Genomic DNA, 17104 nt, shown 5'->3' with positions numbered 1-17104 from the left:
TTCCTAATCCTCCCTCTAACCCCATCCCATTGTTCATAGTGTTTATATATCTGTATAATATGTTTAACGTTTGAAATTTTAGTTGGAATATATCATTTCACTATTGCTTGAAAATAATATTTAACAGTGCACTCATTATTTTAAACTAACTGGTTTAGGCAACTAAGATGAGCAACTTAGAACCAACTTTTATAAAAGTAGAAAAATTAAAAATAAACTCAAGCACCCAGGCAGACAGAAACCATTAAGACATACATTACTAGGAGAAGTGGATCAGGGCCCCAGGGCATCACAAGTCTCTTTCATTTGTTTCTTTCATTTTTCTTTTCTACTTCATGAGATTTGATAATAATTTAACCCTAAAGATTTTGCTGTGACTTGAGCAAAATCAGGAAATGTTTCACTATGTTGGCCTATGAAAGCAGAAAGACATTTACCATCATGGTTGGGACATGTGAAGAGGAGGTTGGAAATCCTTGTAGAGGCCCAAACTGAAATGATGGTCAAGCTATATAAACTGGCTAAAACTTTAAAACTATTTCTGTGAGTGTTTTTTAATTTTGTTTTGCTTTTTTTTTCCCTAACAAGACAGATACATTCTTCACACAATTGAGTGTTTGCTTTCCCTTTCAGGTCTGCTTTGTGAACCTGGATGTCAACAAAGATGCCTGCATCACAGAGAACCTGCAGCAGGTAACAGCTGGGCCTGGAGCTTTCCGGGAGACTGTGATGATGGGTAGACTCTGTCTGTGATGGTCTTCTTTTAGAGGGATAAATGACATCATGACTGCCCTTTTCCCTGACCTTGCCCTGCAGCTTTTCATGCTGTTACCCCATAATGTGTTTGAAAGTCACATTTCCAGGCCTGCAGAACTGTTCAGAAAAGCATCTCTCCTCACCCATAGGCATCCTAACATGGAACTTCTTTTACATTCACATCACCTTTCCTCTGGTTCTTGGGATTACTCTTTCCATTCGTTTTATCAGATGTCATCTCAGCTGTGTCTCCATTGTCTTACCCTTATCATGGGCTTGAACATTCTGTACCTTGTAACAGCCAACTTCCACCATCTCATTTGAGGTTGATCCCTGGTGTAAATGCTTGGCTACATTAAGGACCTGAATGTTCAGATACTTAGATGCTGGGCATGGCTATGGTACAATGGAAAGAATTAAGTAATATCACAGTTTGTCACTGCACACCCAAAGCTGAGAGGTTTGACTCCATTTGCTATAACAGCATGATAATTATTGTTGAATCCTCACAGAACAATACATGAAGCCTTCATTTAATTGACACTAGGTACTCAGTAATATTATCCTCTGTGTGGCACTATAGTTTTCTAAGAAAGCTATGCATACAACTTTATTTAATGAGTTACTATATAGAGCCTATCATAAACAGGACAGAGAGGATGAAAGCAAGTTCCCATTATAGTAACTGTTTGAATAACTTATGGAGTGATTTAAGAGAGTTTCCAGTTATGGCTTAGCTCATATGGCCTGATATGATTCGTGTAAGTTACCAATGTCTAGGCCATAGACAATTTATGTATACGTGAAAGTAATTATAACATCTCATCCACATACGGTTCTGTTATGGATTAAATAGAATAGGATGCAGATTTTACCAATATACAGACTTTACCAAAATGCTTAGAACATAGTCAAAGCAAAACAAGCATTCAAAATGATTTTATTATTATTGAGTTTATTGAAACAGAAGATTACTAGCAAGTAATTTTGCAATTCAAAATTTAAGAGGAAAAATATTTCCAAACTAGTGTTAATTTCTGTTGTATAATAGTAACTGCAAAATGTTAACTTTGGAAAATTTAAAACAAGAGTTTTTCTTTTTTAAGCATAAATTTTCTATTCCAATCTTAACTCTTATTATCTTACTTGAAACAGTTTTGTTCTGATTTCAAGGTTTCTTAATATTTTTGAGATCATAATATAATTACATCATTTCCTATCTTTCCTATTATCCTTCCAACTCTCCCCATGAACATCCCTGTGGTCTCATTCAAGTTCATACCCTCGATTTAAATTTTAATTGTTGGTGTGTGTGTGTGTGTGTGTGTGTGTGCATGTGTGTGTGTGTGTGTGTGTGTGGTGTGCATGTGTGTGTGCATGCACATCTATGTATATTTGTTGTGTATGTATGTATGAGTGTGTGGTATGTGGTGTATGTGTGTGTATGTGTGTGTTCATGCACATCTGTATATATTTGTGATGTGTGTGTGTGTGTGTGTGTGTGTGTGTGTGTGTGTGTGTGTGTGTGTATGAGCGCACTTCAGGCTGGCCATTTGGTACTGGATAGCTGTGCATTTCCCTGGGGAAGATATTTTTCCTGCCTTCAGCATTCCTTAGTTGCCTTTAGTCCTCTATCTAGGGTTGAGATGTCCTGAGCTTTCTTCATTCCATGTTATCATATTTATTGCTGTCATCTTTGTTCTGGTTATTTTTAGGCAGCCTTGATGGTAAGACTTCATGGGTGTAGCTACTCTGACATTTCTAGGAGAAATAATCTCACAATAAACTCCTTGTTTCTCTGCCTCCAACAATCTTTTTTTCCTATCTCTTCTACAATTGTTCTTGAGTCTTATGTGTGGGAGTTGTGCTATAGTGAGCTATAGACTAAGTAGCTTACATATCTATATTCTAAAAGAACAAATATTTTTTGCAGATGGAATAGTTTGGAAGTGCTATTTTAGAATGTAAAGGAATCCTCTGAACTAACTCAGAGTCTTTCTTACCTCACAGAAACTGGTCAATGTTTCACCGGACCTTCCAAACCTCATCAGCTCCATGAATGTCCAACAGCCGAAAGAAAATGAAATTGTCCTCCTAAGTGGGTTAGCCTCTGGAAACCTCCAGGCAGATTTTGATGTTTCACAGGTAAGGAATGTAGTTTTTGGTCAACTAGTCATTTAGTGCAAGGGTTCTCAACCTATGGGTCATAATCCCTTTAACCAGCCTCTATCTCCAAAAGCATATACATTATGATTCAAAATAGTTTCAAAATAATAGCTATAAAGTAGCAACAAAAAATAATTTTATGGTTGGGGAGTTACCACAACATGAGGAACTGTATTGAAGGGTCATAGCATTAAGAAGGCTAAAGACCAAGTTTTCTGTTGTCAGAGAGATGTGAGCCCCAAAACGATGCTGCCTATGAACTTTCTCAGAAGAGTGCACTCTACCTAATACTGGACTTTAGCTCTCTCTTCCCAGTAGCACCACTCACAGCTTGATAGATTTTCCTCGGCATCAACTCTCAGATTCCTAGTGTTGTTTACCTGGGGCTTGAACACATGTACTGGGCCTGTTCTACAAAGTCTAGTAAATATTCAAAATAAAAAAAAAATCTTCTCCCCTTCTAAGAACAAGTTCAGAATTCTAATATGTATCATTTTATTCCCATATCATTTAATAATATAACTCTTCTGGGACTTATTTGCTCAAGAAATACCAAACTGGCCAAGATTATAATAAGCTGAAGTGTGCCCATAGAGTAAAATCCCATAAGGAAGAAAGTCATTAAAAATAAAGCAGGAATGAAAATATTATAACACTCTGATATATCCTTCCTCATTTATTGTAATAAACATCACAACACCACTTTGAAGAATGTACTTAAAGTTTTTTCATCAATTCACTACAAAAGAACACACAAGGTATACTATAATAAGATATAGTACAGATTGTAGTTCCAAATTAAAGTAGTGAGCATTTGTTGCCCAATAAATTGGTCATTTTTTTTCCAAAATACCAGAAGCCCAGAAAGCCAGCCTTTTTTTCAGTTTTGACTCTAGAAGATTTCTACCTAGTCTATCAGAATTTTCTTTTCTTTTCTTTTCTTTTCTTTTCTTTTCTTTTCTTTTCTTTTCTCTTCTCTTCTCTTCTCTTCTCTTCTCTTCTTTTCTTTTCTTTTTTTTTTTTTTTTAACAAATGCAAAAGTAAGAGGTTTATTTTTCCGGCATGTTGGGGTCAGCCCTCAATCAGTCCCTCAAGGCAAGTGGCTAGAAGGTAACCCCAGATGGCTATTACAAGCAGTTTTTATACTTTTTTAGGGGCACAGGTTACATCAGCAAGGTTACAGTTTAAATTTATTGGCTAAGCATATTTAACTTTAAAATCTATTGGCTAGCAAGCATCACCTGCATTTGAACTCTCCCTGGGATTTTCTAGAAGGTCAGGTATCAGTCAGTACATTCTGAGAATTTTTTATTCAAGAATGTTCCTGTGAGTGGAGAATGGAAGTTGGCCTAGACTTGACAAAAGGCAGGTGGGTGTAAGGCTGTCAAAAGCCCCTAGGGCCCTTCATTCCCCCATTTTTCTTGTACAAGCTCCAATCTTGGAGTTACACTCAGGAGTCTCTGGTAACTAACTCATATTCTTCAGGTCCTGTCCTCAGGGTCTCATATTGTTGGTGCAGAACCATCAGCTGCACTGCTCCTATTCTCTCTTTATGAAGGCTATAAGCTTGTTCAATATGCAGGGTCCAAAGGTCAACAATAGCAGGAGAACAACTAGGGGTCCTAACAATGTCCTATCAATTTTCTAATTGATATATCAGTTATGACAATATTTTTATTAGTGAGGAATCTAGATTGGGAGGGGTAATTGAAAAATGTCTCTAAGTTCAAATTCCCTTTATATTCAGCAAAGCAATGATGACCAGATAAAAATTTTATGCATAAAATTTCTAAGTATTTCTATACTGAGCCTGTATTTTCTCAGTCTCTATACCCAGAAATGAGCTTCTATTCAGTTAAAGGGCCTTTGTTTATCAATAGAGAAGCTCCTTAATATAACAAAGGGAACCCCAACTAGTTCTAGAAGCCAAAACTGTAGTAGACAGCAAACACTATCTACCAACCCTTGGTTTGACCATGTATCTGCACTCGAATCCCATAGTACATGATAATTTTTATCTTATCAGCCAGAGAAACAATATTCCTGAACAGTCAGCAGTTGGGATTGGAAGCTAAAGAATCTGGGTCTTCCTGAGCCTGGATTCACCCATCTATGAAACAGAATAAATGCATTTCTACTTTGAAACACCAACTTGAGAAATGAGATTGGTAAAAAGCACATTGTTTAAAATGAACTTTAGTTTTATTAGAAAGAAAGAGGACAAAATTATATTTAAAAAAAACCTATCATCCTACAAAAAAATCAAAACTATTTTTCTCTCAAATATCCTCTTTGAGATGCTTTGTATTAGAATTGTCGTGTTTATAATAATAACTTTTTAAACAATGTGATCCATCAGTGATTAGAAAAGCTTTGCTGCTTAGTAACCATATAATCTTATATATTCTTGATACTGAAGCTAATAACAAGGTTTGTTCACTATAAATTTTATGTGAATTCTGCATAACTTTATGCTATGGTTTTGAATAAGTAAATCCTGGAAGCTTTATTCCTATCTACTTTGTTATGCTAGGTCATTTGTTACTGATGTGCTCAGCTGCAGATATCATTGACAGCTGCAGGTTTTACTGGGAGATTCCCGTTCCCTTCTCATGCCTCCATGATAATTGATACCGACATTAATTGGGCCTGGCCTTAAATTGAACTTTGTAGACTCTGATTGACCTTAGCTAAGATTCTTAATTAAACACGACGGAAGATAGACATAAGCACATAGAGAATGTATTGTGTCGTGTAACTAAGCAAACATAGTACACGAAAGGATTTGAACCACGTTGACAAGATGTGGATTTTTTTCTTATAGCCTCTTTCCTGCTTTCACTCTGTAGGTCCTGTTATTAGGCATAAGGAAGCATTAGCCTTTTGTGTTCAGGTTACCCAGTTACAGGAATGAGACCACAGACAGGCAACAAAAGAGACTGAACAACCAACCAAGGAGCAAGCATGGGTGGGACCTAGCTGCCCCCCACGCCCCCCCCCACATATGTATCAAATGTGCAACTTGGTCGTCATGTGGGTTCCCCAACAAGTGGAGCAAGGGCTGTCCTTGAATATTCTCAGTTTTTAGCTGGTCACTATGGCTTGAGGACTGTACTATTCTGACTGGCCAGGCAAGATTCATCCCTGGACTCAGAGATGAACTTCATATGCATTTCTCAAACAGTAAGGGAAGCAGAAAACTCTACTTCACAGAGGACGAAGACAAAAAGGTTAAATTATGGTCAACGTAAGGTACATTGGTGTTTTGCCTGAACAAATGTCTGTCTGTACAGCACATTTATGCCTGATGACCTTGGTTGCCAGAAAAGGGCATCCCCCATCCCCTTATCCTCTGAGAAGGGGGAGGTCCCCCCTGGGTATCGCCCCACCCTGGCACATCAAGACATTGAAGGATGAGGTGAGTTCTGTGAGAGTAGAGTTACAAAGAATGTATTAAATAGCACATAGTAAGGAATGCTCAAAGCCAATCATGGTCATGTGCCGCTACAGTACCAACTATCTGGGGCTGAGGGGGCTGAGGTGGATCAGAGGACCACTGGAGGCTAAGATTTTGACCTAATCTCATGAGCGCTCTATGTAAAATGTTCAGTTTATGCACCCTTTCCTAACGAGCTATCAGTGCTTGCCTACGAGTTCTATCACTTACATCTCTCTTATTAGACTCTCCATCACTTATCCTGTATCACGTTACCTGACTGTAGTGTTCCAGGGCTTCCAAAGGTGCTAAATCATTATGTAGATACCACAACACATGTTTTGACAGGTCAGCAAAGCAGTATCAACACTGCACCTCATCTAGGCGATCAGAGCAAGTATCTACTTTTATATAGACACTCTGTGGTTGACTACTTTGTCCCCTTTAAAATTGGTAGTCTATTAATTCATAAATAAAATTTAGAGACTGGCAGAAATTGTGTGCTAGATTAGCCACGGAAGTCTACATAATTTATCCTTAGGGATGGCCTAACAATACATTGATGGCTGACTAAGTGCTAAGTACTTGGCCATGCTGTGGTATACATCCTGGGGTAGTGAACAAGTTCAACATTTTGCTCTTGTGAAACTAACTTACAACTATTGGCTAGACCATTACTGTCTGTGCATATTATTAAATATATGAGTACAAATCCAACAGTCCACATGCATACATCTCAAATCACTAATGAACATATACAATGATCATCTAAGATAATAATAATAACAAAATTTCGATGGCCAAAAGTTAAGTAAAATATTAAGTAAAATTAGTTACTTTCTGTTTCTGTTTGATTTCTGTTGCTACAATAAACACCATGACCAAAAACAACTTTTGGGGGATAGGTTTAAGGTTTTAGTGTATGCCTACAGGGAATAGTCCATCATTGAGGGACATTAAGACAGTAAAAGCAGAAACCACAGAGGAATGCAACTCACTGTCTCACACTCAGTACTTGGTTAGATTTTTTTATACAGCCCGTCCTTCTGACCAGGCATGGTGCCACCCATAATGGGCTAGATCTCCCTCATCAGTCATTAGCCAAGACAATCTCATAAATATGGGCACAGGTCAATCTCACAGGCAGTTCACATGGGATTCCCTATTCCCGGGTGACTCAAGTTTTTATCAAGTTGAAAAGAAGAGATGAGCAGGATACTTGGCAACTAAAGCAGATGTATGGAGAAGCTTCTGATATATAAGAGTCAGGTCTACTCCTGCGGTTGTTGTTCTGGAGATGAGGATGCAATTAACCATGCGCATATGAGTTGGCAAAGGCCTGGGTGTGGACTCTCTGCTTGTCAAACTTGTCACACAAGTCTTCTGTGGATACTGAGCATTTCTTGTTTAGACCAGGAGACCATGAAGGAAAGGAACACATCTAGAGTGCAAAAAACCTAAACTGCAGTGCAGGTTCTTCCAGTATGCATTTGCCTATGCTTGAAAGGGAGAGGTGGCTTTTAATGCCAGTATTTTCTTGTCTCTATCAGTGCCACAGAATCACCAGCCTCATGTACACACACACACACACACACACACACACATGTATATGTATATGTATATGTATATGTATATGTATATGTATATGTATATGTATATGTATATGTATATGTATATGTATATGTATATGTATATGATGTATATGTATATGATGTATATGTATATGATGTATATGTATATGTATATGTATATGTATATGTATATGTATATGTATATGTATATGTATATGTATATCACATTAAAATTGATAAGATTTGAAAAGTACCCTGGAAAACAGTGGTTCTCAACCTGTGGGTCACATCCCATATAATATATTTAGATTATGATTCATGACACTAGCAAAATTACAGTTCTGAAGTAGCAATGAAATAATTTTATGGTTGGGTGTCACCACAACCTGAGAAACTGTATTAAAAGGTCACAGTATTAGGAAAGTTGAGAACTACTGTTTTAAATGTTATAAATTTATGCAATATGTCCTTGCATTATAAACTATATTTTTTCTTTACTTAACTACAAGTCTCTGCATTTTATTGACTTTTTAAAAGACTGTTAAGAAAGTATACTTTCTTCCTAAAAATTCCAAAGCTGTGTAATTGTGCACAGTTAATAAAATCTTTAAATCTATCTTGAATTTTTACTAGTTCATATTGCTTTGTTAATATCTCTTGGGTTCCTGCTGTCATTTACATTGCATACTTAATTTAATAACATTAAGTAGCACATAAGAAATGATCTTGACCCAGAACTGTGACAACTCCTCATGGATCCACTTAATCACTCTCTTTACCGTGAACAGACACTGTAGGCTGCCTTTTTATGGTGACTGGGTGACTGTCCTGTTTTGCATCTCACAGTATACTTTCTGTCTACACAGTCAGAAAATGGCTGGTAACTTTTAGGTTAGTGTGCTATGTCTAAGTTCAGAGGAAAGGAAATTAATTCAGATAAAAGAAAGAGATCACAGGTTTGGGGGTTCAATAAAAGCAACACACCATTGTATCTCCAAGTCTGTGTGGGACCCTCTGAGAAGTTATTGAGAAAGTATGTTGTGATTTAGTGGCTCTGGATTGAAGTCTGAAATTGTGAATTTCAAAGGCACATCTGGAAAAGCTGAGACTTTCAGTCCACACCCCACACTTCGAAATGAAAGGCTGTGTACCACCATGCTTGGAAAACAGTTTAGATCACAAACGTGCATAGTCAAGTTCTATCACCACCCAGTGGGGGTTCTTGAACCCTTATGGGAACCCCTGACTTCTTCATAATATCATTTTCCCCACAATGACTCTAGTTGCAATATCCAATCAAATGTCCATGCATGACATATAGATAAGAAAGTTAAACTACTTCAGGAATTGGCTTGTGGATGTCTATGTGCAATTTACCTGTTACATAGCCTTGTGCTCCCTACTTATGAACATAAAACAGAACTGAGGGCTCTAAATCACAAATTCACTAGCATTAGACCTGACTAGTGCCAGCCACAGGAGAGCATAGGATTGAAATGTCATCTTTAAAAGGTGACCAATCATATAATAAAATATTTATTCCAAAACATTTCTAATTCCACTTAGGGATTCGATTTCTCCCATGTCCATTAAATCTTATTTCCATTTTGAGATATTTCCTCTAAAATCTGTTGTAAATTCACACATTATTGCTATTATTTTTAAAATGAAGCTACAGGGACTGGGGCATTGGTTCAGTGGGTAGAGTGCTTGTTGTGGGAATGTACTGGCCTGAGTTCAGACCCCCAGAACCCAAGAAAGGCCAAATGTTTCAGCAGTGCACCTATAACCTCGGCTGAGAGGTGTGAGCATAGTAGTGAGTAGGCCCTGGGCTCTCACTGGCCAACCTATCTAAGCAAAATGAAAAGGTCCAGGTTTGAGAGAGACCCTGACTCAAAAGAAGAAGTGGTAAAAAGAGAGAGACAGAGAGAGAGACCCAGCAACAACCTCTAGCTCCCACATGTACATTCTCTTAACATGAGCACCAGTGCATGCATACATATACCTGTATGTATACATATACATATGCACCCTCTCACTCATACACAACCTTTGGGAGAGCTTACTAGTTATTGCCCCGAAGCCATGAAAACTTCTGTTGCTCTTTTAGTGAACATAATATGAATAATGAAGATGAAACCTGGGAATAGGCAGGTGTCCCGTAACTCTAAGCCTGAGCAATATCATCAGGTCTACCTGAGGCACTACCCTGTCATCTAAGTTCCTTTGTCACTGTCCTTTGTATATGTCAGCACTGTAGAGATCATTGGCATATCTTCATATTTCATGTTGGCTCCTTCTTCAGGAGGGCAGCACCAGTGTGACATATCCAAAACACACCAACAGAGGTTTTGTCTACAACTATCAAGCTAGCAAAGGATAATGTTCTGAGAAAGGGTCTCCATTTAATCAAGAGAGTCAGTCCTAAGCCTGAGTACCCCTCCTGTAAGTCTTCAATGAACCCTCTTTCTGGTGCTAGACCCTAGACTACCTCTTCCCCCTGAGCATTTAGCCTACAAGACATATTATTGTGACTTTCTTCTATTTTGACATGCAAATCTCTTTTAAAGGCCTCCATCCAGCATTGTAACCCACTAGTGTTTTATCCAAGGACCCAAGAACCACATCTTTAAAACCAGTCCCCTTCTCCCCAACCTCTAAGAGAAAATGGCCACCTAATAGCTGTAGGTCATTGGCCCCAAGATAAAAAACATTTCACTTTTTCCTTGTGTAAAGCCAAGTAAGAACCATAAATGACCTAAAGTCACGTTTCTTTTTGATTCATCGCAGTGCAGGTCTGAGTTCTGTATTCATTCCAGTTATTACAATAATCACCAATAACCTCTTCCTTCCCTGTACAAGTTAGAACAGTACATTTTATTTCTGCTTTCATGAGAAAAACCTCAAATATATGATACAGCTGGTTGTTTTCTTTTAAGTAAAACTTCCTTCTAGGTGTGCCACATTCCGAAATGCCATATGATTTTTTAAAAAAAACAGTTCATGAGCAGGAGCTCTGAAGATACTTCATATAATTTTAAGAGCCCCTCTCCTTTTCACGGGAGAGGTTGGGAAGGAGAAAATGGTTGCCAACATTGTCTTTTCCAGTCAATTTTGAGGAAGTGCCTTCTTTTCTATCTGATTTTAGTGCCCTTGGCTACCAGATATCTGCTTGGTCCAGTGTGCAAGAGGGAACAGACCAAACAGTACCAACTGCATCATCTTTGAGATCAACAAGTTCTTAATTGGTCTGGAAGTAGTGCAGGAGCGTCAGCTCCACCTGGAGACGAACGTGTTGAAGCTGGAGGATGATACAAACTGTTCTCTGTCTTCAATTGAAGAAGATTTTCTTACAGCCTCCGAGCATTTGGAGGAAGAAATCGAGGTGGACGACTGCAGAAGTGGTAAGACGTTGCTGATAAACCAAGTGTGTCCCCCGAGGTTATTCACCCTACCCCTTACTACGACACTGATGAGAAAGGTTTCCAGCCATGTCATCTTGGTTGATGCATTAGTCTCTGCTTGCTGAAGTTTGATGAGGCAATAATAATAAGAGAATACTGGTGAGCATGCTGACTAATGCATTTAAGACAGCTTAATGGTTGGATAGATACTAGCTTCAAATGATGCCTTAAGGATGCTGAGGGAAAACTATGTGCTCTAAAGGGAGACCTTCCTACCCACCAAGAGAATGTCCCTTCCCAGGAGGAAGGTTAGTTTCCCTGAAACTGCCAGAAAAGCCAGTACTCTCAACTGGAATCAAGTTGGATTGGCTTGGATTCAAATCCCACAACTTCCTTTGAGGCTGAGAGACCTAAGACTTCTTTCCAAACTCTTTTAAGTTTTGGTTTCAAAAAGTGCTTGTAGCTAGTGGTAGTTGTGCAATTAGAAGGCACTGACTGACCCAGAAAAGTGCAGTCATTTTCATCCATTGACTCAGTAACAGAACTCAGTGTTCCTCTTCCCACCTTAAGTCACAGAGAAAGAAATTGCATAAAGTGTTGTGTAGTTGCTGAGTCAGGTCCTTTGCAAAGTTCAGTGCAAAGCTTCGCACCAAGGTTCCTACTGAAGTTCTTCTAACCCTCAACCCGACCCTTACTCCTTCCTTCCCCTGCCATGCAATCTCCTGGATCACTTTCCCAGGAAAAATGATGACAAGCCATCATTCCCAAACACCTCTGCCCCACCCCCACCCCGAAACCCCAGCATTTGTGTACCACGTTAAAGGTGTTTTATAATACAACAGTCCATAATGAAATTCCACATCCTTATCAGAGTCACTTTACCTGATGCAACAGCCCCAGAGCTGCATGCAAGTTTAGAAAGTAGTTGTTAGTTTGGGCCCATTAGAGTTTGCTCCCTGGGAAGTAACAGTGTTTCTCAATTTCCCTTCACTAGGTTTGGAAAATACAAATGTGTCAGCTAATGTTTTGGAAAGTAAAAAGCCAAAGGAAACTACCCAGGAAGGATGGGATTACCACAAGGAAAAGTTGCATTGTGCTTTAGGGGAAAAACACATTAGAAAACACCGTACGCCCTCCACAAAAACAGAAGGGTCAAAGGAAAATACAGAAGAGAACACGTCCTTGAAAAGTCTCAATCGTTTAGTCAGGCCATCACACCTGAAAAGTGAAGTGGCGGGGAACAAGCAACTGGCCACAAACTACTCCTACCCAGAAAATATCAAAGGGGAACTAGAAACATCTCAAATGCTGTTCATCCCTAGAGATGCCTATCTCTCCATGGTTAAGAAAGATGTACTTTCTCCGTGTAGTGTACTCAGTGAGCAGGGAGGCAGCCACAGAGACCATGACGTTACTCCAAACCCTCTTCCTCCCGTTCAAAATGGAGAAGCCAGCACCGGAGAGTATGCCACAAACTTAGCAGAATCTGTAATGCAAGATGCCTTCATCCGATTGTCTCAGTCACAGCCCACACTCCCCCAGGAATCTGCAGTCAGTTTCTCTATGCGAAGTGCTCTCCTTCCCAGTGGCTGTTGCACAAAAGATATGGTGGTCCCTCGTTCATGGAACGAGCTACCCAAAATTGTCATTGTGCAGAGCCCAGATGGCAGTGACACAGTCCCTGAGCCAAATGTCTCCTCCTGGCCTGACATGGAATTTGTTGAAACCTCGGGCATCTTTTCTGCAGACAGTTCCAGCAGACCCACTCAGAGTGCCCTAGAAGTTGCATTGGCTTGTGCAGCCACTGTGATTGGAACCATTTCCAGTCCACAGGCCACAGAAAGATTCGCCATGGAGCAAGAATCCCTGGTATCTACCTATGCCCAGAGAGGCACTGGGGTACAGCAAACTCAAGTGCCCCAAGCATTCATGGCACCTTCTACAACCGAGTATTCCTTCCCATCAGCTCTGTGTGGCATGACACAAGTGGCAAGTGCTGTCGCTGTCTGTGGCTTATGTGAAAAAGAAGAGGCGACATGTCCTGTAGCTCCAACTGACCTCTTGCCTACATCTGGGGCTTCTGAAGAAATATCCTCCATCGGAAGTTTAGTGATGGAGAGGAGCACAGAACTGGGGAAGGAAGCCATTGCAGAGGCTCTGCTCAGAGAGGCTACTCTGATTTTAGCAAGGCCAGATGCTTACAGCAGCCTTGGTGAGCTCTTGGAATCTGTGAACCAGAGAATCATAGAAACCACTTCTAAAACCCAGACCCTGTGCACAGAAAGTGTTCAAAGGAATGAACTGGCACACACCTTGTCCAATGTCATCCTCAAGCACTCCGTGGATGAACTTCACCAGAAAACTACAATGGCTCACCCCACTGATGAAAGGCATCCCTGTGGAACTCTGGACACCTTGATGGAAAGTGTGAACCAGCTGCTGCACAATGTGATCTGCTTCACATTCAAAAAGATGAATCACATTGTAACACTCAGTGAGCATCCCTCATTTGATCAGGCTGCTGGTCAAGCCTGGGTAAAAGCCTTTGCATGCCCCAGCAGCCAGCCTCTTAGCAATGCACACGGTACTGGCCTTGTCATCAGGAATCTTGTAGAGGATGCATCTCCTAAGTCAAACAAGGGCGGAGCAAGGCCAGAACTGGTCAACAACCCCAGGTTGCAATCTGAATTCTCCTGCAGTCATAGAATGTTTGATTCAACTGCTAAGTCATTCCCCAAGGAAATATATCTGAAAGGGATTATGGGAGAGGATACCAGGAACCCTCATCATACACTAAATTATGACAGCAATGAACGAAGAGCCTCTACAGACCTAGGAAAATTGACAACAGCAAGCGAGGGTTGTAGTGGTTTCCAGGAAACTGAAGACAGCATTGTTCCAAACACCCAAGAGAAATACATCTGTGCCACACCCCTAAACAATGAAGCTCAAGTTAACCTATCCTTATTAGGTGATGACCTGTCTGTTCCTGCTCAGTCTACTCTAGAGGCAAAGCAGTCCGAGGTCTATGGCATCACAGATTTTGCGGAAGAATTGGCAGAGACTGTTGTCTCCATGGCAACTGAAATTGCAGCAATCTGCCTTGACAACTCCAATGGCAAACAGCCCTGGTTTTGTGCTTGGAAAAGAGGGAACGAGTTTTTAACGGCGCCTAACGGATCCTGCCGATCCTTGAAGAGGAAGAAGGAAAACTCAAGCGCCGGAAGCACCGTGAGGAAACACAAGCCACCTCGCCTCAGTGAAATCAAGAGAAAAGCTGATGAGCACCCAGAGCTGAAAGAGAAGCTGATGAACAGAGTCATGGATGAGTCCATGAACCTCGAAGACATCCCTGATTCCGTCAGTACCTTTGCCAATGAAGTGGCAGCCAAGATCATGAACCTCACAGAGTTTTCCATGGTGGATGGGGTGTGGCAAGGCCAGAGTTGTTCCCGGACTCGGCTTCTGGGTGGCGATAGGTGGAACCGGCTGAAGGCCTCAAGCTGTGAGAGCATTCCTGAGGAGGACTCTGAAGCCAGGGTCTTTGTAAACAGCCTGGGTTTGATGAGTACCTTAAGCCAACCAGTTAGCAGGGCCAGCTCCGTCTCCAAACAGTCCAGCTGTGAGAGCATCACCGATGAGTTTTCCAGGTTCATGGTGAAACAGATGGAAAACGAAGGGAGAGGGTTTGAGTTGCTGCTGGATTACTACGCAGGCAAAAATGCCAGCAGTATCATGAGCTCAGCGATGCAGCAGGCATGCCAGAAAAACGACCACCTCAACGTGAGACCGAGCTGCCCCTCTAAGCAATCCAGTACAGAGAGCATAACAGAGGAGTTCTATAGGTACATGTTAAGGGACATCGCGAAAGAAAGCAAAGATGGTGCCTCCTCCAGACGTAGCAGCCATGATTGGACCACGGGCCTGCTGTCTCCTTCTACACGATCCCCTCTGTGTTACAGACAGTCATCTATGCCTGACAGCAGGTCGCCATGCTCCAGACTAACAGTAAATGCGCCTGTCAAAGCCAACTCCTTAGATGGCTTTGCCCAAAACTGCCCTCAAGATTCTGTAAATGTACAGCCAGTCAGTAGGGCTTCCTCATCTGGCCTCTGCAAATCAGATTCCTGCTTGTATCGCAGAAGTGGGACTGACCAGATCACAAACATGCTAATTCATGAAACATGGGCCAGCTCCATTGAGGCTCTCATGAGAAAGAACAAAATCATTGCTGATGATAGCGAGGCAGCTAATGCCAGTCCTGGCCCTGTTTCCAGTGGTTCTCCTTTGCAAGTAGAGAAGAATGCCAACAGATTAGCCACCAGCAAAGGACACAGGGGGCCAACTCTGCTTGTACAGGAATCTGTTGATTACCAGAGAAAAGATGCTGTTACTGAAGGCAATCATTCCCCAGTGTCATCTCCAGGCAAAACAGCTCCTGTTAAAAAACCCAGTGATTTTGATCCTAGAAGAGAAACCTCTGCATGCCACAATGCTGCTGGTCTCAACAGCCCTAGGCGGTCACTCTGCTCAAGGGATGTGCCTTTGATTCAGATAGAGACAGATCAGAAAGAAGAGTGCATTGGAGAACCTGGACCTTTCCTTTCCCAAAGTGGCTCCCTAGAGGAAACAGAAGGCCACCAACCTGAAGAAACCATCCCAGATGTGGCCAGAAATGAAGACACAGCTCCGAGCACCTGTCAGAGCTCTCGGTAAGTTGATCACCTCTTAAACCATACAGGGCTCATGCTCTTCTGTGTTTATATCTCGCTTAGGGTTAGTCTAAGTCTTAGGGAGGAATACAAGGGTGTTATCAATGGACAAAGTAAATTCCCAAGACAGTAAATGACCTCCATAGGACCCTGCACATGTGCAGAAAGGGAGATGTTCCTCTCACCTTATCCACTGACATTTTAGTCCATCTTTCCTATGGCCCCTGTTCTTCTCTCCTGCTGTAATTGTAGACAGAGGTTACATCCCCTCATATACCTGCTGTTTTTTGTTTCGAATGCCTGATCTTCCATTCACATCCAAGATCAATAATCCTCCTGGTCATCTCGTGGAATTTTATTCATATACCTATAGTAACTGTTGGCTCAAAATGCTATGTTTTTATTGCATGCCACTGAAATACCAAATAATAATAATAATAGTAATAATAGTAATAATAATAATAATAATAATAATAATAATGTGAATTCATCCCCACATCCAAAAGGATCAAGTCACCTCCTGGCCCCTATAGTTGTTGCTTAGCTATGTTTCATGTCTGATTACTATAAAACCAGTCAGAGCCTGATAAAGTGCTGGTATACCTTGCTTTTAGCTGGAAAAAATTTCTTTTGGGCTATTTTGTAATTAACTGAGAATATTCATTTGAACATTCTTCAGCATTTTAGGTAATGGGGCAATACTGAAATAGGATATGTAACTATTTGGAATTCAGTAATGATTTTATTCTATAAACAACTTTTTTCATTTGAAAATAGCTATTTTAAATAAACTTTAGTTTTAGATTTTGAGATTAATTGTTTTTGTTTAATCAATGGAGTTAATTTTCTTTCCTTTTTTTCTTTTACTTTTTTCTTTTTTTTGTTTTTTTTTTTTGTTTTGTTTTTTTGTTTTGCATCTTATTCTAAGAATCTCTATTGAGACTCTATGTCCAACAAATGCCAGCTCTTTCGATGCATAGCATAACTGTTCCATGGTCTATAGTGTCTCTGGAATTCTGGCATCTAGACATCGCTTTTCCAGGAGATTGTACTGTAAGC

At 40.4% G+C, this 17104-nt stretch overlaps 1 protein-coding gene across 5 annotated transcripts in view; it reads left to right on the top strand.

Moving 5' to 3' along the window:
- The window catches only part of Sphkap (SPHK1 interactor, AKAP domain containing), a 152970-nt gene that overhangs the window by 116749 nt on the left and 19117 nt on the right, over nt 1-17104 (top strand). For all 5 annotated transcript variants that reach the window (XM_006496577.4, XM_006496575.4, NM_172430.4 and 2 more), the window contains 4 exons: nt 634-693; nt 2767-2901; nt 11078-11333; nt 12328-16045. In XM_006496577.4, coding sequence (XP_006496640.1) covers nt 634-693; nt 2767-2901; nt 11078-11333; nt 12328-16045 — 4169 coding nt within the window. The remainder of the gene's footprint in view (nt 1-633; nt 694-2766; nt 2902-11077; nt 11334-12327; nt 16046-17104) is intronic.

The sequence above is a fragment of the Mus musculus genome, chromosome 1 (assembly GCF_000001635.26).
Source record: "Mus musculus strain C57BL/6J chromosome 1, GRCm38.p6 C57BL/6J".
NCBI classification, from domain to species: domain Eukaryota; kingdom Metazoa; phylum Chordata; class Mammalia; order Rodentia; family Muridae; genus Mus; species Mus musculus.
Note: the sequence above shows the minus strand (reverse complement) of the source record. Positions and strands in the feature narration are given on the sequence as shown.